The sequence below is a fragment of the Ceratina calcarata genome, unplaced genomic scaffold (assembly GCF_001652005.2).
Source record: "Ceratina calcarata isolate Rehan_Ccalc_2016 unplaced genomic scaffold, ASM165200v1 scaffold78.2, whole genome shotgun sequence".
In the NCBI taxonomy this organism is placed as follows: Eukaryota; Metazoa; Arthropoda; class Insecta; order Hymenoptera; family Apidae; genus Ceratina; species Ceratina calcarata.
Window position 1 is genome coordinate 2023270 of NW_017179105.1, and position 17010 is coordinate 2040279.

Genomic DNA, 17010 nt, shown 5'->3' on the forward strand with positions numbered 1-17010 from the left:
GGAATATATAATAACAAATTCAACATGCCAGCATTGTTTAAGTATATGTATAGCCTATACATCCTTAAACGAATATAAGCGTTTCGAAAGAGGCATGTTTCGGGAGGACACGAGAGAAATTTCTTTGCCTGTCTCGCTTGAAAAAAAAAAAAAAATGATGCACTGTGATGCGTATTAGCCGATACGATAGTGAGACATCGACGAGTCAGAGCTTGATCCCACCATGAAAGTTTGAGCATTAATTAATTTACTTCGAACGACGATTCACGCCTTTATTTCCGAAATGTTGTTGCCGCACACGGTTTACATTGTCCGGGGCATAAAAGGCCATGATAGAGGATCTGATCAGGCTGAGTGTGCATGTACGAGTAGATCGCGAGACCGCACCGTTTCCTGATCACTAATGCCTACCGAACGTATTATTTTCAGTTTTTTGTAAGACTCGATCATATCCGCAAGTGCTTTACTCAGAAGGATGGGATCTTTGTATTGGAAGAATTCAGTAAGTAATCTCATTATCAGACTTCGAGATAAAACGTTTATAATATAGCGATTTAAAAAATTAAATCTAGCTTCCTGCTATATTTTTTATATAATTAATTTTCGGATACATAAGATCTGTAGTTCAGTTTTTAATAACGATTTCCTTCTGTCTTTTAGATCCTAAAACTAGACAAGTAATTCAACGTAAATATAAGTCTCAAATGGTAAGTGATTCGAAATACCTGTCCTATTAAAGAATCTTTTGAACCTTCTTAATTTGTCGATGTGTAGCTTGTACATACACTATATTTGTATTCCTATTCTGTATAACTTATTTTATGTTATCGATTTGTATCAAATATTTGATGACTTTATTTGATTTGCTATCTAACAGGCCAATGAACTGTGCCACTGCATGCACAGGGTATTCTCCGTTGCCTTTACGTTATCTGAACTCTCTGAGGTTCACGCCGACCCTGAAAACGACAGTGCATGAAGGTTTAGTTATGATTTTTTGTTTTATCCCTCTGAGCGCAAATTTTGATTCATTTCCGCTTTGAAATCACCCCATCAAATAAAGCTTTCTACCATATATTTTGTTTAATATGTATTTAAAAGCTAAACTATTTTGTTCACCGTCCTGAATCTAAATTAGTAAATTAACTTCCACAAGGGAGCTAAATGTGAAATGTATAAAATTTACAGGCAGATCAAATTTGCTACTCGGTACTCTGTGTGTTCTCTTACTTGGCTGCTGGGTTGGAGCAACGGAAGCCAGCCAGCCAAACAAGCCAGCACCCCCAGCCCCAACCCCAGCAACAATCACAGCAACCACCGACACAATCACAACAGCAATTGCAACAGAGACAACAGCACCAGCAACCACATTATCGCCAACCTCAACAGCAGCCTCAACCTCAGCAACAGCAACAGCAGCAGCAGCAGCAGCAGCAGCAGCAGCATCAGCCGCCGCCGCAACAACAAGCTCAACAACATTCAGGTAGCAACCTGGGCCAAACTGGTCAGGGCCGTAAAAGCACGCAATTCGAATCTATCCCTAAGCATCACTGACACAGAGGCAGACACTCGCTCCCATTTGTGCATAATTACAATAAATGTGCCCCCTACGCTTGTCTACCCTGGGTGTAAACAGCTCCGTTTCATCGTTAACCCATCTGCATTGCTAGCACCACAGAATTGGCTCTACGATTATCATCGGATGCATTTATAAGAAAACTGAATGCACGAGAATTATAATTTTTTAGAGTATTAGAAGTTCAATGCATGTTTCGGTGATACGAGATTTAACATTTAAAATGATATAAATCGATCGGTTTTATAATTCCCATTTGATGAATGTACGAGGACATAGTGCATATACTTTAGAATATGAGAAGTCCAATGGATATTTCAATATGTAAATGATACAGGAAATAATGATTTGGAATACATTTTTTAAATTGATACGAGTTTTAAAAAGTGAGAAGGAGCCTTTGAATTCCGGGAATTCGATGCAAATGGGTTAAAGCCTGTACGTCGAAACGAGTGAATCTAATCTAAAAATTGAGATCCTTAACAATCTGGTCTATCGAAGTCGTTGCACGCCACACACACAAGGCAGTATCATCCTCCACCATTTTCAAAGAGTCTAGAAATCTGTTCTAAATGTTGGAACGCTTCTTTCGTGTTCTATCCGAGAAAGGATTTCAATGGAATCGAACGTGACCAACGATTCGTCGGAAACTGGAGGTATCAAAATTTTTATGGGAACATCAATTGGCTAATTACGTGACTCGACACAGTCGTGGTAATTATTTGCAAAGCGGGAGCCGTTGGGTGTTAAAAAAAATAATGAAATTATCAATATGACACATATTTCAGATAAAGGAACTGAGACATTACCGTAAGACGATGTAATGACGATAATAATAACAGTAATAACAGTGTAATAAAGCAGTGTAGCAGTGGCTATTGTACATTCGCGAATGCGGTTTCGAGTGGTATTCGAATTAAAAATGATAACGACGCGCTTTCCGATCCTTCGGATCGTAAAAGGAGAAAAAGATATAAAGAAAGTCTCTCTAGCAGTTCTCTCATTCTTTTATATGTCCGTAAGCACGTGTAGAGACACGAAATTCGAATAATAAAGCTTGTATAGGTGTTGGGAGAAATATAGCGATGTTACAATATTTTGCGAGCAAAGAAAAAAAATATATGTAATCCAATCAAAAAACATCTCTTGACCAGCAATAATTCGGTTCTCTTGTTACACGTAAGGAATTTTTTAACATTGCAACAACTTGGGAAGAGTACGTAATGTTAAATAACTTGGTATTTTTCAAGAAGGGAGACAGATTTTTAGAAACGTAAGTAACAAAAATTGATGAAATATCCAGATTGTGAAGAATCTATTAGGGGTTCGTTATACTTCTTCCAGCAGCAGTTAAAAAAAAAATGTATTAATCGTTCGAGAGAAAATCTACCTTAAACTATCCTTCGATTGCTTGGGGAAATGGTATACATATATAGTTAATATCAAAGCCTGTTCGACGGTGTTTTCTATGAGTAGCACGTAAAGCAATTCTGAGATACAATAATCGAGATGAAAATGTATTTAATCGTGTAATTGGAGGAACAATTTTGTATAAAATACATCGAAGCAGAGACTGTAACTGTGATCATCTAATTTGATGGAGAACGAGTACGAAGACGTATTTAATTTCGTATGGACGCATGAAATAGCCCGAAGTATTATAATCTCGGATAGTATCGATACACTCTCCTTCATGAATTTCACACCATTACTACAAAACTTACGTTCGACTCGACATTAAAAAGTTTCGATCACTAACGTATTCCTTTCTCTAGTCGAATGATCAGCCTGGATGATTGAAAGAAAAAGAAAACATAGCAGAATTTCTGTGGCTGATTAATTTACCTCACGATAACTAACAGAGATAAGAGATGAGTCAGTCGTGTGAGACAAGTTACAACTACATATATATTTTAGTATGGACACTGATGTAATGTATATTTGTAATAATCGTGCGAGCGTCAATCTCTTTCCTTTTTCATTTCTGATTAGAGACGTTCCAGCAAAGAAAGGCCAATTGTTAGTATACGAGATAAAGAATCGCATCCCAATCACGTCGAATAGTTTCATCACTCATTAATTTATGATTTCGTTCACCGCAAGCGACACTGAACAGTCCGAGACACGTTTATTTATTAATTCTATTTATGTAACAGTCTGTTCCATTGTCTAAAGAACCTAATAACTTAAGATGATCAGGATAATCGACAATTATAAATAGGCACAGATGTTATCTTAAAATACACATCTTAATATATCTCACGTTCAGTATCGTCATTTTTCAGCGGACTCACGATAAGTATTCTAATTAAATTTGTAACATCATATTTTTAGCGTCTGTGATTACATTTTGTAACTTAGACTTTTAATTGTATTGTTAAGTTTAATTACGTTTTCCCGTATTGTGCGTGCAACGGAAGATGCTTTAAAAAAAAATGCAAATTACATGTACTCACATCCCGTAGATAGTGTTGCCACCGACAAGGCCGAAGTTCAACGTGTCCCCCAACGTTCCCCCTGCAACAAATAATAAACAAAATAAAGTTTCGCATATCTCGTACGTAACAGGGAATCCACGAGCATTATTTTATCAAATCTCAATCTACCTCTTCAATCTATTATCTAACTCCTTACGATTCTTCTTTATTTTTGTAATAAGAATTTTAGGTATTCTAATTTATTCGACGCTCGAATGGAAGAGAATCTTCGCTTTAAGAGGACTTCCGCTTGTCTCTACGCTTAGCGCCCATCGCATAGCAGTTCCTGTTTAGTGCCACGCTTAAACAATATATTTTAGCAAACTCATTGTCACGCTCCACGACGATAAAAATAAGCGAACGAGAGAATAAACGATGATTATAAAAGGAAATCTAGAAACCGTTCTATTAGAACTCCCAACAGGGATTCAATACAAGTTTCAAATGTACTCAGCAATGTATCCAATAAATAACTTGTAGATTTGAACTGAACTGTGTTGTGATTACATGCGAACCTATTCGTAATAAAACGTAATATCAAAAGCCGAATGAATATAATTATTTTTAAAGAAACTCCTGATTCTATTTCCCAAAATGATATAAGGAAATTGTTTTCTGCATTGTAATTAAAATATTCGACGTGCATTTATCCTATTGTCCACCACGAAATCAGATTAATAAATAGTCGAGGGCTTCTCAATTAACGTCCTACGACCGTACACTTAATTGCGTAACAGTATGCACCTCGACTTCAGTCTCGCAAGCAAGTGTACCAGGCTCGCTTGATTCGACGAAGCCTACGGCTACATAGACTACGTGATAATCGTAAGTCTTTATTTTCTATAATAATTCAATTCATAGTCCTCGAGGATCTTTTTCATTCTTTACAAAATTTAAATTTCTTCCTCGTTTATGTGAAAACTCTCTGGCTCGTAGAATAAATAAAATAATTTATATTACCAATATTATTAGTATCATTGATATTGATCAATAATTATTGAACGCATGATAAAACCGTCTGAAAATCGAGATAGATCGCAAAAACAGGATGTCGCGCAAATAACATTAATTGCCGAGGACGTATCGAGCCGAAGGCTAGGTATGGGTTTACCGCGAGGCTATCAGGTTTCCCGACGGACCAGTCGTACCGATTTTTCACCGCCGCTACTTTTTACCTATCAGTTTCTAGACTTATAAGCGATCTTATTACTCGGAGCCAGGTCGGACAGTCGCGAATCGCACGCGAATTAGAGAGGATGGACAGATGGATAGGAAAAGTGGCCGTAGTCACAGGTGCCAGTGCCGGAATCGGGGCTGCGATCACCAAACAACTGGTCAGTCATGGTAAGTTTCAGAAAATACTTTTAAAAGAAGAATCGAATTTACAGAAATTACAAATATAATAAGAGCATCTGGAATAAGATAAATGTCCCAATTTCTGTTCATATCCCAATCTCGACTCCCTGGCTTATTTCAAGATTACATTTTTACATATAAAATCATAGTACTAGTAGCTGCAGAAACATCTGCAGTCTAATAAATGAATTTTTGCAAGGCATGGTGGTGGCTGGACTCGCCAGAAGGGTGGAGAAGATAAAGGAGCTGGAGCAAAGTTTGGAAGAATGCTCGGGGAAACTGTATGCGATCGAGTGCGACGTTTCGAACGAGGAGAGCGTGACCGCAGCTTTTGCGTGGGTTCAAGAGAACCTGGGCTCTGTAAACGTGTTGGTGAACAACGCAGGGATCAGCAAGGAGTCTTCTCTTATAGGTAATCGAGAATATTTAATTCCACAGCGATTGCTTATGAAAATTGCAGCCGTGAATCCTCCTCCTCGATTTTTGGAAGTGCTCAGATGTCGAGAGATTCTAATTGTAAAAAATGCACCTCTCCAGAAGCTCGGTCCCGATCGGTGGCCATACAAACATAATCAGAACATGCCGAGTTTTTCTCTTTTATTTTTTAAGATGGCAATCCGGAGGACTGGCGAGCTGTGTTCGACGTGAACGTCCTGGGGCTGTGCCTATGCACCAAGGAAGCGGTTCGTCTGATGCGAGAAGCTGGGGGAGAAGGTGTTGTAATAAACGTGAACAGTTTCGCGGGAGAACGAGTACCTTTCATTCCTGGATTCTCCGTTTATCCAGCGTCAAAGAGAGCCATCACCGCTTTGGCACAGACTCTGCGCCACGAACTCACCGGCACTCAGATCAGGGTCACGGTATTTATCAGATTTTTATGCAAAAGTACAGTTATAGAGAATTAAAAATTTAACGTTTCAACTTGTTTCCTACAGGGAATTAGCCCAGGTCTGGTGGCCACGGAGCTTATGGTCTCCTATAGTACATATTCTGAGGAAGCATTAGCATCGTTCCCTACGTTGGATCCGGAAGACGTCGCGACGGCTGCAATATTTATATTATCTTGCGCTCCTCACGTCGTGGTTAGTATAACTGCGTAGTCATTTAACTATTCATTAAAATTAATTTTCTACTAATTTTCTACAGGTTCAAGATATTGTCCTGCGGCCTCTGGGCGAGTCTTGGTAATGAAATGGCAGGGTTCATCAACTAGTTACATCTACTAACGCTACTTTGTTATTTATCGCACAAACTATTATCATACAAATAAAAATATATGTATCGCTAATCAAAACTTGGAAACTTATTATCCCACAATAAAAACAATTGACTTTATATAATAACCTCTCGGTCTTTTATTTAATTTAAATATCCCCGTTCCTCCGCAATGGAGATTATCGAGTTAGCAGAAAAAAAGAAAGCCTTTGCACCGCCCGAAGAACGTTATAGGAATCCTCACAAGGAAGCCATAAGAGTAAGACAAATCCGTATTATAATTCCAAAGCTCGATTCGTACAGAAAGAGATTTAAGAAATTATTGAGAAATATATCGATACAGTTAAAAGTGCTATGGTCTGCTCATAAGCCACTGAGCAAAAGAAAGGAACTGTTAGAGGCGAGGCACTTGTACAGGGATGCGAGTAATCTCTTGAAAACCGATGCAAAATTGGAGATTATCACTCGTTTAGTCAGCAAAGCGTTACTTTTCGACTGTCACTATCATCCACTTTACGCATTGAAGGGAGACATTTACATGCGCAAAGGTTCGAGGTCAAGAGAATGATTATTATCCATTTTAGAATCGAATTTTCCCCTATGTTACTTTCAACCGCTACGAATATCTATTTTTCGTTGATAGATGCTATTTCCCTTAAAAGATGTACAATGGACATTACAGAGAATTGTTCCATTTAAGGGAATTGGAAAAACGCCATTACGAGTTACGAGAGCGCAAAATTGATGGCCATGCAGGATGAGAACCTGAGTAGAAACGATCAGAAAATGATGTACAACGAGCGACTGATCGACGCTCACAAGGAAAGGGGAGATTGGTATTGGAAGAATGATCATTTACTAGAGGCTTCGAACGATTACGAGCACGTACTGCTCTTCAGATTACCAGGGATGAATATACCTTCAGTACAAGTACATTTCTAATCATTAATAGCCTTTGTTAATTATTGTCAGAATTGCATCACGTATTAAATGTTGACAGGATAAATTATTAACAATTCTCCGGAAGTTGGATAAGTACGACGTGTTCCATAAATACTGGTACCAATTCATAAACGATCACCTCGAACCTTCGAGGATCTCTGCTCTGTTGACTATGCACGCGGATTATAAAATTTATTTAAAAGAAATGGGACTCGCTAGACACATGCTTATGAAAGCTCTCAATCTCGATAGGCAAAACGTGCTTGCACAGGAATTGTTACAAGTAACGCTCTAGAAATATCAGATGGAAGTAATGGATTTCGCGTGCGAGATCTAGTTCTGCTCGGAAAAATGAACAGCGCGAACGGGAAACCACAAATCATGCTAATTCCTTCGAAACCGCAGCCATATAACCGCAGACTGCACCGCTGCAATCGTAATCCGATGAATTATATTTATACTTAGGAACGAATTAAGATTTTTATCACTTGGGAATACCAAAAGCGAGGCAGAAAACATGAAATGACTATGCTCGTGAATCCATTACTTTACATTTATTCTCTCTGAATCTAAATAAGTATAATTATTGTATGCACGATATCACACAGAAGGTGTACAGTGTTGGCCACTCGTTAGCAGCATACAGTGTCATTTGGTGCATGCATACTTGCTACGACAAAGCTTTGGTTACCGTCGAGAACGCACTGGATTGTATCCCATTCAATCCAGGATTCATCTTGCTCAAAACGATCATTTTACGACTATGCGGTCGTTTCGACGAAGCCACTATTTGGCTAGAAAATCTAAGTGACAATTTCTACAAACTATTAGACCCGAAAGGAGATACACAGAGATCTATCCTAGGGAAGCTTTCCGTACACGAGACGAGAAGTCATTTGATCAAACAATGGTATCTTATACGGTACGAGTTACAATAGAACATTATTCTTCGACTCACCTTCGAAATGATGCGACGTCTGCTAACTACTTGCCTGGTCACCTGGACACTTGTTTCTCCTGCACACTTACATTTTACTTCACAATTTCACTGCGTACACTGTTGACGAGGAGGCTCGCGTTTTTCTACCGGAAACGATTAGAGAACCCGCGTTTTTCTACCGGAAACGATCAGAAAACTCGCGTTTCTCCACCGAAATCTCGAAATTTCCGACGAAATCGCTTTCGCGTTATCGATATATCAAAAACGTATTACCGGCAAAACGAAAATGTAAATGATTGACAACAACAATGTAAACTAACAATCTTTAGTTCGTTCAAAGCTTGAATCTACGTAATATGCTCTCGAAAATATATGCTGCTCGCTTTTTGTACAAAACTTTGCATGACTTCTAGGTACGACATGGCAATGCAATGTTTGCTGGAGGACAAACTTGAAACGGCAATTCGAATCGTGTACAGAAGTAACCTAATTAAGCACTATGCGGAATCGTATATGTTACTGGGCGATTGTTTCTACAAACGAGACGAAATTGATTTGGCATTAGAGTCGTACCTGAAGTGCCGGGAGAAGATACGTGAACTGGAGCTACCGTTTTCTCGCAAGAATATCGATCTAGTAGAACGGATAATCGATATCCTTAACGACCGGGCGGAACAAGCTATAACTAAGGGACAGTCGAAACGTGCGGTTGAGATCGCTGATCAGGCGCTACGTATCCTAGATGAGGACAAAATGCCGGTGCATTTGTTACGCTTGCAACGCGGTCGCACTCTTCTCGCGAAAGCTCGCGGTTTATTCCAAATTGAAAGTAAACAAGAGGTAGAGAAGTTATTGTCCTGCAAGACCGCGGCTGATAGTTTGAGATTCGTTAGAGAGTTAGATTCGGATCTCTACGCCACTTTGTACAGCGACAAAGATATCGAAGGAGTGATCGACCGATTCGCACCGCCGAGACAGCTGCCGAGATCTTTAAAAATTCTGATGCAATTTTCTTAACAATGAGGGTTGTACAGATAATTTCAGTAATCGCAATTATTATTACCACAGCAATAAATCGTGCGACTGATACACCGAACACCGGGATATTGAAAAATACGCTGATGTAATGTTTGCAAAAGGTTGCTCTTCAAAACGATATGTATCATCGGTTTCTTGTTTTTATCGTTTTAGTAAGAATATTTCGTACAAAAAATATTGAAAAAATTTAGCTTTCGAATATTATATACCTGTATGAATAAAAGGAAGAATTAGATAATGAATCTTTTGATATCTTTCTATTTTCGTACTGAAAATGGCCTGATTATTTGTAATAAAGTATCTACTACAAAATCTCTGTTTTTTAAAAGATCTGTCTCCTTTGAAGTATTTTTTTCATATAAATCAATTATTACAATCAGAAGTACCTACTCTTATAAACGATATCGCAATTCGAATGTACGATATACAGAACAACCACGATCAGAGAAATGGACGAGGTGTCTGTGTCTGAAGATTAACGCGACCTCGGTAATCTTGGGCCACAATTTCTCTCTGGTATAAAAGCGGGCAACCGATGCAACGATATTCAGAAACGCTCTGTGGTTTGCGATTGTCATAAGTGCAAGTCTCTAAGAACCTAACGCATCATCATGGAACAGTGGTCCGACAAAGTTGCCCTCATCACATGCGCCAGTTCCGGGGTCGGCAAATGCCTAGCGGAATCTATGGTCAACAAGGGAATGAAAGTCATTTGCATGGCCAACCAAATCGACAAAATGAAGGTACAGCTTTTCCTTCGTCTTTGTAAAGAATTTTTAACTTTCATATCCCTTTCATGTAGTCGCTTGCCGAGGAGTTGAAATCAAAATCTGGAAAACTGCTTCCACTTCAATGCGACCTTGCTAACCAGAACGACATCGCTCGTGTCATGGACTGGATTGAAAAGAATTTAGGAGCCGTAGATATTCTGATTAACAACGCTGCCCTTAGCACTGACAATAATATGATTCAAAATAGTAACATGGAAGACTGGAAGAAAATCATGGACACGAACTTGGTCGGATTGGCTTCGATAACGAAGGAAGTTTTGAAGCTGATGAAGAAGCAAGGTGAGAAGTATATTACCATATGCTACGTTTACTTATTTAAACTTGTTCTTTATTGTTTCATCAGGAATTAATAATGGTATAATCGTGAATATCAATGATGCCCTGGCACAGAAACTACCCAACAGACCCGACCGCCCGTTGTCTCCTGCTAACATCGTCAGCAAAGCTGCTCAATCTGCTCTGACGGAACTGCTCCGAATGGAACTGGCGCAACAAGACTCGAACATCAAAGTCATCGTAAGTTTTCAACCAGATTTTAATTTTATCGTATATTAATGCATGTATTCATTTTTGAACGCAGTCTATTTCTCCCGGCTTGGTGGAGACTGAACAGAACACGCAATGGTTGAAAGAGAATGGGCGTCAAGCTTTGAAACCCAGAGACGTGGCCGACTGTATTCTACTCGCGATACAAACTCCTAACAACGTTCTGATTAAAGAAATGATCATCACACCGTTGCGCGAAATGCTGTGAAAAAGACAGTAGGAGCATTGTTCATCACTTTGTCAAACATACAATACAAGCGACGATTATAAATATATGTAAAATAAATATTTTAGAAAATATTTACCGCCTATTGAAAATACCTGCTCCTTCGTACGTTAAGTTTCATTGGTACAAGTAGTGTTACAAAGAGCGTCCGAAGGAAGAGAAATATTTTATTCATTTGACGCGTGACATAGTATAATATGACAATAAGTTTCTTAATATTAAATAAAATTATTCATGGAAAAAATATCGAAGTAACTATATTTTATTAGAACTGATCTCACAAAAAAGAAAGGTATACTTCATAAATCCAATAGCATCCAGAGTCTTCTCTTGATCATCCGAGCAGAGCTGATAACAGATTAATAGTATTACAGATTTCCTTCTACTCACCCGAATTCCAACTCCCGTTACCTCCGTGACAACGAGTCTTCATCGAGTCGACGTTTTATTACATTTTAATGAAAATCTTATAAATATTCTTAATAAAAAAATTCTAATTACTGTCAAATTATTCAACGGGTTTTATTACGAAAGAAAAAAGAAATGAAAGATTCGCGAAAGATGAATCCACATATGCACACTGTACTTCCTTGTTGAATTCTTGAATACATGAAAAATATACAATCGTTCGATATTAGTTATGTAATCGTAATAAAGATACTAGTTCTTTAAACAATGGATATTAGTCGAGGAGAGGAATTCAGGATTGTATCCAAGAATATATGAGTGATAAAATAATCAAACTTTTTTTATTATTCCTTCCTGCAACGATCTAGTAGTTCAATAAACTTCTTTTCATCGTCAAGGATTGACAAACGCGATACGACGATCTCTAGTCAAAAGGGATGGTCGGGTCACTACTTATTGAGGAAGGATTAATACAACCATTGGGAAAGAGGCTATCACTCTGCCACAGAATTCGTGAGGAGTTTTAAAAAAGTCTGTGTAGGTGTAAATAAACTGGACGTAAGGCTGATAGATAATTAATGTAAAACCACACTAAACTTGTCGAACAGACGCATATAATTCTATCTGTTACTCGTTTAAAGTTAGTCTCGCAAAAAGATGGACAGGTGAGAAAAAAAATCAAAAGGTGGATCCTTCTCTGATGATTTTTTCAGAGCAAAGCATGCAAAAAATGTGTATATCGGAGGTACGATCAGAATCATATTAAAACTTGAACAAATACCTTACAGCGAGTGTGTGAATACCGCATCATCCGTTTTCAATTATTTCATCCGTGTTATCCGAAAAATGATATCCGACTATTTTTATTTTACTCCTGTATTGATCCAAATTCCGTATCCGACCTAGACGATATATCCATGAAACCTATTTTGATGCATGAACGAGCGCAGGAGCGACGAGCTCTGCTTTCTTTTATAAAAATCCAAATCCGTCCACACGTGATGAACACGGCGTTCCAAGATCCAATTATTATGATCCGCTTATTTACAGAATCCGTCCAGCCAATTCTTATCCGTTATCCAAACCATCCATCATGAACACTAATTTTTATCCTGTCAGCATCCTAATCCGACATACATCCGCCGAATCCTTCCATTTTATTTTTTTTCATTCTGGGAGATCCTCTACAACTAGGGAGAGTCGGGTCCTCGTTACAAGATGAAGGATTCGTCTTATTTACCCCGAACGTACATCCTCTTGCGCGCGCCAGAGTCCCGGGAGAACGGAGTTCAAATTACGGCACACGTTTCGATGTATGCACACGGATCGAAGATTGAGACGACCGAGAGGAGAGCGACCGGATGATCTTTCGAATGGGGAATCGGAAGCACACTATTTTTATGACGCGATAGTTCTCCGTCGGAAGGCCACTTGTTCAGTTTTCCACGATCCTGAGGAATGCTAAGTATTCGCCTATCCTAATGGCGCGAGCCGAACGAGAAACGACGAAGAGTTTTTTTTCAACAAGCTGACATCCTCCAGGTTCTCGGTATCCTTTCCGTTCCGTTTATACTTTTTTCCGCGATTACTCGGCGCCGACGGATGAGACGTATGATCGTTCCGATGAATGGAGTATCCCTTCTTTTGACAACGAGAATCAACGTTATCATTTTCACGTAACGATAAAATTAATTCTCGAACTTACGAATATCTGACATACGAAACTACGAGTACTTTCATGTATAATTTGTTGACATTCCATTACCAGTTTGTTCTTTAAATCATTGCAAAAAAAATTAAATCGCGAGAATCACTTTCTTTTATCGAATCGCGTAAATCGAACACTGGATTAAAAAATATGTCTACGAATACGTGATGTGTCGAAGTCGTTTCGTACTTTTTAGCCTTCTTGGTCAACGGAAAAGCACTGCTATTTTTTTATGTTCGTTTAACGATTCAAATTCGAGAAAATATTTTAATCCTTGTAATGGACGTGCCAACGCTTTCTGATGAAAATCCAGCTAATTGAGAATCCTTGAATGAAACGGATTGTGTTTTTTCATCCAATTCCTTTCCTGAATTCCTGATCCTGAATTTCCTCTTGAAAGTATCCTTAATGCCTCTTAATCCTTTTTTACAATATATGCTCCATACATAAATCCATCCAAAACGCATTCCATCTCATCCCACCGTCAAGCGAATTGTGTATTATATCCATCCAAGAAGCAAGATCGTGTCGATTTCAGTTTTTCATTCATTGTGTTACAATCCAATCCAATATACAAAAGAAGAAAAAATACATTAGTCCCTTATACAATATATTCATTAATGTTTATATATGTATATAAAATTTATCACTGCAAATGTAATCCTTGTGATTTAATTTTAGTTCAAATATTACGTTTTATAAATTGAGCAAATACTACAGAGAAAAAACATTTTGTATCTGCTTAATTTAAATTTAGAACCATTTCCATTTCTATTGGATGCATGTGCATAAGTAAAGATAAGAGAAATATCACAGGATCAATTTGCAATACGTAAGAATATTCTGAAGGATACTCCTTCTAATCAATTATTCAATTTTTAAACAGAAAAAAATATGAGAAATGTGCAACACAGTGCCATTCTTAATTTCCTCGATCTGTGACAATACATTCCTCAAGATAATTCGTTTGTCACTTAAGCTTTACTTGAATAATTCACAGAAATATTCAACTAATTGCAAACAGGCATGTTATCATATTCTTAATAATAGTTTCAAGAGTAGCATCTTTTTTTCTTGGTTTTCTTTCATTTTGAAGTGATACATAGCACACGATAATATCCTACCAAACTAAATGGTCCGATAATCGTCGTTAAAGGACACTCAAATATGAAAGATGCAGTTTAAGCTGTTGTTATATCGAGCAATCAATATCAGTGCAAGATAAATGACAGTTATTATCAGTACTTGATTCTTTTCAAAGCATATCGTATGGAAAATCGTATGAACGTTAATCTATTAGTAAAGAATAAATCCTTCACCTATGTTTATCAAATATATCCCGCTGATGGGTATCGATGTATTACATTATCTAGGTATCAAGTGTAGTTTTTCAGCACATATAGTTTTTGTATTGTCATCACTATATAGCTCAAACGAGTATACTTAAATTTGTGTGATAACTTAAACGACGATAAACCGTGTAAACAACTTTGATGTATTCATTATTCATGCTCGTACGTGAATACGTTATTCGAAAGAACCACTTGCAATTCGCACAGCAAAAAAATTTGTTAAATTACTATTTTACAGTTCAAATATACAAAACTGTTTAGAGCAATAAATATGTGGTGTAAAAAGACGAATCGATTGTTTCTCTAACTCGAAATTTCTAATCGTTGCTAATAAAAAAATATTAGCCTTACGGCGTGATAAGTACGCCATATTAGAAGTTGAGAAAATATAAAATATGGTTTAAAATGTGCTGTTCTCATCACTGCAAATGTGAATAAATAAACGTGAAAAGTCAAAGACTGGATTGAGTAAAGTATTGCACTATGATAATATCATAGATAATATCAACAATACAATTACTCATTAATGCAAACGTGTAATTAAATTGTTTAAGTAATGTTAGTCACTCCTTTTCTTTAGATCGTTTCTAATACTTCAAAATTGTTATACACTTTAATTATAGTTGTAGTGTCAAAATGAACTGCAAAATATAAAGGAATGTATTTCTAAACATAAAATATAACTCTAATCATTATTATCTTCAACAATAATAGCCAGTTAATATGAGCACGATTCCTTGTGGTCAAGGCAAAAAAATTAAGATAAAATTCAATGCCAATGTTTACTGTTTAAAAATTCAAATGCTATCACGAGTTCGAGAAATAAGGTTTTTAAATAGAAAGATAACTTATATCATCGGTATGTGTAATTTACGTATGTTTAAGATGGAATTGTTGAAGAACAGTATAAAAAACGAACCGTGCTCTAACTGTACATTAGATACAATACAATTATTAAATTCAAGCAACATGTAAATAATTTGATAATTTGTACAAAATTCGTTCAATTTTTGGATTGGAAGGTGTCTATAAGTGAATGTAAAAATCAGTAATAATGAAACATGGTAAAGCAAATATTGATAAGCCTTTTACTTATATTACCATGTGAAACATATACGTACACACTAGTCGTATGAACGAGATCTGGAACGAGATCTTGATCGCGAGTAATTACGTCGTAATGGTGAATAGGTGGGCGATCCACGACGTCGTGGACTATAACTCCGTGAATGACTTCGGCCCTTCTCCCTGTCTTCGCTGCGTCCCCTGTCACCACTGTTATGGTCTTCTTTAACCCGAATATAGGCTACTTCACCCTGTAAGCAACACGGAGTCAATGAATGAACAGTTTGAGAAATTGCCAGAAATAAGTAGTATTAATTTGTGTCGCACCTCATGGGACCTAAATCGAGAATCATCTAATTTCTTCACGGCATACTTCATATCCTCGTATCGTAGGAATTCAACAACTCCTGTACCATCTTTATACACATCAGCAAAGCATACATCACCAGCTTCGCGCATATGATCTTTCAGATCTTGCCAACTTCCAGAAGGAGGTAAGCCAGTGACAAGAACTCTGTGCTGGGATCTTCTAGCAGGTGGGCCACGTCCTCTAGAATTACTCATTTCACCTCTGCCACCTCTTCCACTATCTCCTGCACCACGACCACCACGGAAATTATTGCTAGGCCCACCACCTCTAGGAAACTCAACACGTAGTCTATAACCGTCATAATCATATCCGTCCCTTGCATATACTGCGTCCTCAGCATCTCTGTAAACAGGAATGGTTATAGTTAAAATTCTTGTGTAATTTTTACATAACTCTCAGATTCTAAAATTAGTTATCGTACTGCAAATAGTGAAATACATTAACTTCCAACAACAAAAATATGTAAACTACAGATGGTTTCTACGTTTAAATAAAAAATATATACGAATATGTATCGAAATTTGATTAAAATTAGACAAGGTTCGATTTTTATTCGCCCATTATTGATCGAACGTACCTCGGGTCGTCGAATTCGACGAAAGCGAACGGTGGTCCTCTGCGATTTTTTAAATCAACGAAAACAACTTTACCAAACTTGTAGAAAAGGTCTTGGATGTCTTTCGTTCTTATATCGGGCGGCAAATTGCCCACGTAAATTCTACATTCATTTCTACCGCCGTGGGACATGTTCACAGACTTGATTGAACTGTTTATTCTGCAAGAAGAGGTACAAACAAAAAGCACTCTAAAAAAATGTTTAATCGCCGTTTAAGTCTTAAACTCTCTTTATTGATGAAACAAACAAGATGGTGGCACCGGTCGTGGAGAAGCGTGATCACGAAACATCTAGGTAACTAAGAACGAACACTCATCGAACGATTTCCCCACGCCTCGAAATCTGAACGATTATTTCAAACGCATACAGGATCAAATAATTAAT

The 17010-nt window shown here is 37.5% G+C and overlaps 6 protein-coding genes across 10 annotated transcripts in view; 5 read left to right on the forward strand and 1 right to left on the reverse strand.

Moving 5' to 3' along the window:
- The window catches only part of Rab3-GEF (Rab3 GDP-GTP exchange factor), a 23885-nt gene extending 19345 nt beyond the window's left edge, over positions 1–4540 (forward strand). For all 4 annotated transcript variants that reach the window (XM_026818303.1, XM_026818304.1, XM_026818305.1 and 1 more), the window contains 3 exons: positions 430–502; positions 661–707; positions 1189–4540. In XM_026818303.1, the coding sequence (XP_026674104.1) occupies positions 430–502; positions 661–707; positions 1189–1554 (486 nt within the window). In that variant the 3' untranslated portion in view covers positions 1555–4540. The remainder of the gene's footprint in view (positions 1–429; positions 503–660; positions 708–1188) is intronic.
- Positions 4541–4789: 249 nt separating this feature from the next.
- On the forward strand, positions 4790–6744 carry LOC108630800 (farnesol dehydrogenase-like). Its single transcript, XM_018034304.2, has 6 exons — positions 4790–4878; positions 5236–5397; positions 5609–5821; positions 6019–6269; positions 6345–6491; positions 6556–6744. The coding sequence occupies exons 2-6, from the start codon at positions 5310–5312 to the stop codon at positions 6595–6597; spliced, it is 741 nt and encodes a 246-aa protein (XP_017889793.1). The 5' UTR covers positions 4790–4878; positions 5236–5309; the 3' UTR covers positions 6598–6744.
- Positions 6745–6796: 52 nt separating this feature from the next.
- On the forward strand, positions 6797–7837 carry LOC113465054 (uncharacterized). The gene is made up of 2 exons (XM_026818382.1): positions 6797–7172; positions 7325–7837. Exons 1-2 carry the CDS (start codon positions 6797–6799, stop codon positions 7564–7566), a joined length of 618 nt encoding a protein of 205 aa, XP_026674183.1. The 3' UTR covers positions 7567–7837.
- Positions 7838–8063: 226 nt separating this feature from the next.
- Positions 8064–10000, forward strand: LOC113465039 (uncharacterized). Its single transcript, XM_026818307.1, has 2 exons — positions 8064–8488; positions 8920–10000. The coding sequence occupies exons 1-2, from the start codon at positions 8157–8159 to the stop codon at positions 9521–9523; spliced, it is 936 nt and encodes a 311-aa protein (XP_026674108.1). The 5' UTR covers positions 8064–8156; the 3' UTR covers positions 9524–10000.
- Positions 10001–10081: 81 nt separating this feature from the next.
- LOC108630799 (farnesol dehydrogenase-like) lies at positions 10082–11181 on the forward strand. The gene is made up of 4 exons (XM_018034303.2): positions 10082–10287; positions 10347–10614; positions 10679–10851; positions 10916–11181. Exons 1-4 carry the CDS (start codon positions 10156–10158, stop codon positions 11087–11089), a joined length of 747 nt encoding a protein of 248 aa, XP_017889792.1. The 5' UTR covers positions 10082–10155; the 3' UTR covers positions 11090–11181.
- A 170-nt stretch (positions 11182–11351) lies between these two features.
- Positions 11352–16976, reverse strand: SF2 (splicing factor 2). 2 transcript variants are annotated; one of them, XR_001916898.2, is made up of 4 exons: positions 16588–16976; positions 15968–16352; positions 12297–15891; positions 11352–11707 (listed from the first exon to the last, which is right to left on the reverse strand). XR_001916898.2 is itself a non-coding variant. In XM_018034302.2 (3 exons), exons 1-3 carry the CDS (start codon positions 16755–16757, stop codon positions 15700–15702), a joined length of 747 nt encoding a protein of 248 aa, XP_017889791.1. In that variant the 5' UTR covers positions 16758–16976; the 3' UTR covers positions 11354–15699. The 2 variants fall into 2 exon arrangements, 1 of the variants encoding a protein (XP_017889791.1); XM_018034302.2 differs by having other exon boundaries at positions 11354–15891.
- Between the last annotated feature and the right edge of the window lie 34 nt (positions 16977–17010).

What these genes read in the sequence shown, in the direction of transcription:
- LOC108630800 (XM_018034304.2), top strand. Translation starts at nt 5,310, where the DNA reads ATGGACAGATGGATAGGAAAAGTGGCCGTAGTCACAGGTGCCAGTGCC. An exon ending in CAAACAACTGGTCAGTCATG is followed by an intron (nt 5,398 to 5,608) that starts GTAAGTTTCAGA and finishes AATTTTTGCAAG; the next exon opens with GCATGGTGGTGGCTGGACTC. An exon ending in CAAGGAGTCTTCTCTTATAG is followed by an intron (nt 5,822 to 6,018) that starts GTAATCGAGAAT and finishes TTATTTTTTAAG; the next exon opens with ATGGCAATCCGGAGGACTGG.
- LOC113465054 (XM_026818382.1), top strand. Translation starts at nt 6,797, where the DNA reads ATGGAGATTATCGAGTTAGCAGAAAAAAAGAAAGCCTTTGCACCGCCC. An exon ending in AGACATTTACATGCGCAAAG is followed by an intron (nt 7,173 to 7,324) that starts GTTCGAGGTCAA and finishes GTTCCATTTAAG; the next exon opens with GGAATTGGAAAAACGCCATT.
- LOC113465039 (XM_026818307.1), top strand. Translation starts at nt 8,157, where the DNA reads ATGCACGATATCACACAGAAGGTGTACAGTGTTGGCCACTCGTTAGCA. An exon ending in AAACAATGGTATCTTATACG is followed by an intron (nt 8,489 to 8,919) that starts GTACGAGTTACA and finishes CATGACTTCTAG; the next exon opens with GTACGACATGGCAATGCAAT.
- LOC108630799 (XM_018034303.2), top strand. Translation starts at nt 10,156, where the DNA reads ATGGAACAGTGGTCCGACAAAGTTGCCCTCATCACATGCGCCAGTTCC. An exon ending in GAAGCTGATGAAGAAGCAAG is followed by an intron (nt 10,615 to 10,678) that starts GTGAGAAGTATA and finishes TTGTTTCATCAG; the next exon opens with GAATTAATAATGGTATAATC. An exon ending in ACTCGAACATCAAAGTCATC is followed by an intron (nt 10,852 to 10,915) that starts GTAAGTTTTCAA and finishes TTTTGAACGCAG; the next exon opens with TCTATTTCTCCCGGCTTGGT.
- SF2 (XM_018034302.2), bottom strand. Translation starts at nt 16,757, where the DNA reads ATGTCCCACGGCGGTAGAAATGAATGTAGAATTTACGTGGGCAATTTG. An exon ending in GTCGAATTCGACGACCCGAG is followed by an intron (nt 16,353 to 16,587) that starts GTACGTTCGATC and finishes TCCTGTTTACAG; the next exon opens with AGATGCTGAGGACGCAGTAT. An exon ending in CTCGATTTAGGTCCCATGAG is followed by an intron (nt 15,892 to 15,967) that starts GTGCGACACAAA and finishes TGTTGCTTACAG; the next exon opens with GGTGAAGTAGCCTATATTCG.